This window comes from Citrus clementina, unplaced genomic scaffold (assembly GCF_000493195.1).
Source record: "Citrus clementina cultivar Clemenules unplaced genomic scaffold, Citrus_clementina_v1.0 scaffold_2, whole genome shotgun sequence".
NCBI classification, from domain to species: Eukaryota; Viridiplantae; Streptophyta; class Magnoliopsida; order Sapindales; family Rutaceae; genus Citrus; species Citrus x clementina.
This window is the reverse complement of record NW_006262688.1, coordinates 33998071-34001047: the sequence shown is the minus strand read 5'-3', so window position 1 is coordinate 34001047 and position 2977 is coordinate 33998071. Positions and strand designations below refer to the sequence as shown.

Sequence of the window (2977 nt, the reverse complement as noted above, 5' to 3'; positions counted from 1 at the left end):
GAATTCGTTAATTGAAAATGAGGGTTGGTAGTGAAAATCAAAATTAAATAGACAAATAACAGACTCGTGTATTGGTAATTGAAAATTAAAGTTGGGAGAGTAGAGAATCAATACTCAAGAATTCAAAATAAGGCCGCGCTAAACTATTTTGTGATTGATGTAGACAACATGATAATTTTTACAAAACGACATAGAATTTTAATTTTTTTAGGCATAATGATTCCACATAGAATTAATTATCATTTTTCTAGCAAATTGAATTTCTTTTTTTTTTAATCCCAGCAAGTAAAACAAAAGAACAAACCCCACCAACGCTAATTTCCTAACCTATAAAACAAGTCATTTGTATTTGTATCCAAATTCAAAGCACGGAATTTATTTTTTTTTTAAAAAGAGTGATGATACAATCATAAATTTTTGTATAAATTTATTTTGTATAAACTGATGTTGCATTAATTTATTGGTTGAATGAAAATATAAAATAATGAAAATAAATCATGTGGGCCAAGAGATATTTAATTCAATTAATTTTATCGTACCACATCAATTTGTACAAAATAAATTTATACAAAAATTTATGATTATATCATTACTTATAAAAAAAAACAAGAGAGAAAGGGTTAAAATAAAGGAATAAATGAAAAATAAGGAAATTCAAATAACATCATTTTTAATTTTGATAAAAGTAATTGGATGGATTTCACAATAAGAATGAAGAACAAGAGAAAAAGACGAAACGTTATTGAATTTGGGTGAGAAATTACTTGAGATATAAGTGAGTATAAATGAAAACAAAAAACAAAAACTATTTCTTCCACACGTCCACCTAGCACAACTGATTAACTGAACGTTAATAATTTCCTTATTTCTCTTAAATCTAGTTCATTCTAATGACATTTATAATAAAATGCACAAGCTCAAAAAACAATACAACTCCATCTCAATTAGAATCAAAGTCCAACATAATTCAAATTTAGTATGAGAAATTAAAGAAAATATTCTAGTAATTACTGAGGAGATTCTTTTTTTTAATACTGTTATACAGGACTGTAGGTATTACAATTAATATTTACAAATAAATTTTATAAAGGTATTACAATTAATATTTACAAATAAATTTTATAAAGGTATTACAATTAATATTTACAAATAAATTTTATAATTGTAACATTCTTCGTGGCATGTACTCCTCTGAAGCGCTGCTCAAATTCTTCAAACTCTCTCAAATATTCGAGGGCTGACCACTCCACTCACATTTCGTGAGGAATAGACTGACTCCACTCAATTATTTGATAATTGAGGGAGGATTATAAATAAGTCTCATAAATACTTTTATGAAGGCTCGAACCCTTGCACTCATTATTGTAAGTACAAGGATTTTCCCACCGGACCAAAAGCCCATTGGTATTACTGAAGAGATTCAATTTCCTTTATTTCAGGGTTAAAGAGAAGAAGTAGCAAATAACCCAATAAATTGATTGTTGGCATGTATATAATATATATGATAAAGGTTTAATTAATTTTATATTTTTATCTAAAAATTATTAATTATTTCTTCTTAAAAAATTAATAAAACTCTCTTCTCAATACAGAAAGAAAATTCTATAGGCATATAAGTACGGGAAGTAAGAGACGGACCATAATACTTTTTACATTTTTTAGAGAGTAATCCACCTTTGAAAATAAGAAAAATTTGGTGCTCGCCATGTTTGAACCAAGTCCTCCTCCATGCAGCATGCTTCTTGCAAGAAATTTTAAAATATATTAAGGTTAGTACAATTAATTAATATACATGGGTGCACATATGACATATATATTTAAATTTGATATAACTCCATTTATGTAATAATAGTTATATATATATATATATATGTATTGTATGGCTTGGTATATTTTAAAATTTCTAGCTTCTTGCCAAATACCAACTAACCCCTCCACCAACCACTCCTTGGTCTAAAGTCGGACGACTCCTCATTCCCGAACCAACCACTCGTGCTCCCAAGGAAAAATCTTCGCACGTACCTTAATCAATTTTGCAGTGATGATAATAATAATACAATATAAATTTTTGTTAATTAAAAAAAATAATAATAAAAATCAAATCAAGGGACCGATGCACAACTCCATAAATTGATTCTGAACTCAATGAAGTCTCAAACCGAAATACCCAGAAAAATCGAATCGAAAGCCAGCATAAGGAGAGAATGGAAGTAAAAATCATAGAAACAAAGCAAATACTGCCCTCAACACCACCCTTCAAAGATGAGGGGGAACACGAACTCCCTCTCTCCCACCTCGACAACGACCCCAACATCCGCTCCTTCACCTTCCGCTACATCCGCGTTTACACCGCCAGCGCCGACATCGACCGCCACCCCTTTGACGTCATCGCCAATTCCCTCTCCTTGGCCCTCGTCCATTACTACCCTCTCGCCGGCACCCTTCGCCCCGTCGGCAAAAGCAGCAGCAATCAGCGCCTCTCCCTCTTTTGCCAGTCCGGCCAAACTTTCCCCCTAGTCAGCGCCACTGCTGATTGCACTCTTGATTCTTTGGATTACGATTCGGATTCCCTGGAGCAGTTGGTGCCCGCACCTACCCTGGAGGAGGGGCTTGCTAATCCCTGCATTTTACAAGTCACGGTTTTCAAGTGTGGTGGCTACACATTGGGGACTGCGGTTCATCATTCTATGTGCGATGGAATGGGTGCCACGCTGGTTTTTGGCGCTGCGGGTGAGCTGGCACGCGGGGCGACTAAAATTTCCGTCCAACCGGTTTGGGACCGGGCGACTTTGTTGGGTCCGAGACATCCGCCCCGGGCTGAAGGTCCGGTTCTTGAGTTTTTGGGTACCGAGAAAGGGTCCAAACCCTACTCCCACGACGTTGGACCGGTTGTTAGGCAGTGCTTTGATGTCGCAGATGAGTGTTTGGATGGGTTGAAGGATGCGTTGTTTGATGAGTGTGGGATGAAATTTACGAC

The 2977-nt window shown here is 34.9% G+C and overlaps 1 protein-coding gene across 1 annotated transcript in view; it reads left to right on the top strand.

Annotated features, from left to right (window-relative positions):
- The first annotated feature begins 2083 nt into the window (after positions 1 to 2083).
- Positions 2084 to 2977, top strand: part of LOC18053349 (spermidine coumaroyl-CoA acyltransferase) — a 1738-nt gene continuing 844 nt past the window's right edge. Inside the window, exon 1 of the mRNA XM_006449406.2 lies at positions 2084 to 2977. This exon is cut by the window's right edge and continues 32 nt beyond it. Coding sequence (XP_006449469.2) covers positions 2205 to 2977 — 773 coding nt within the window. The 5' untranslated portion in view covers positions 2084 to 2204.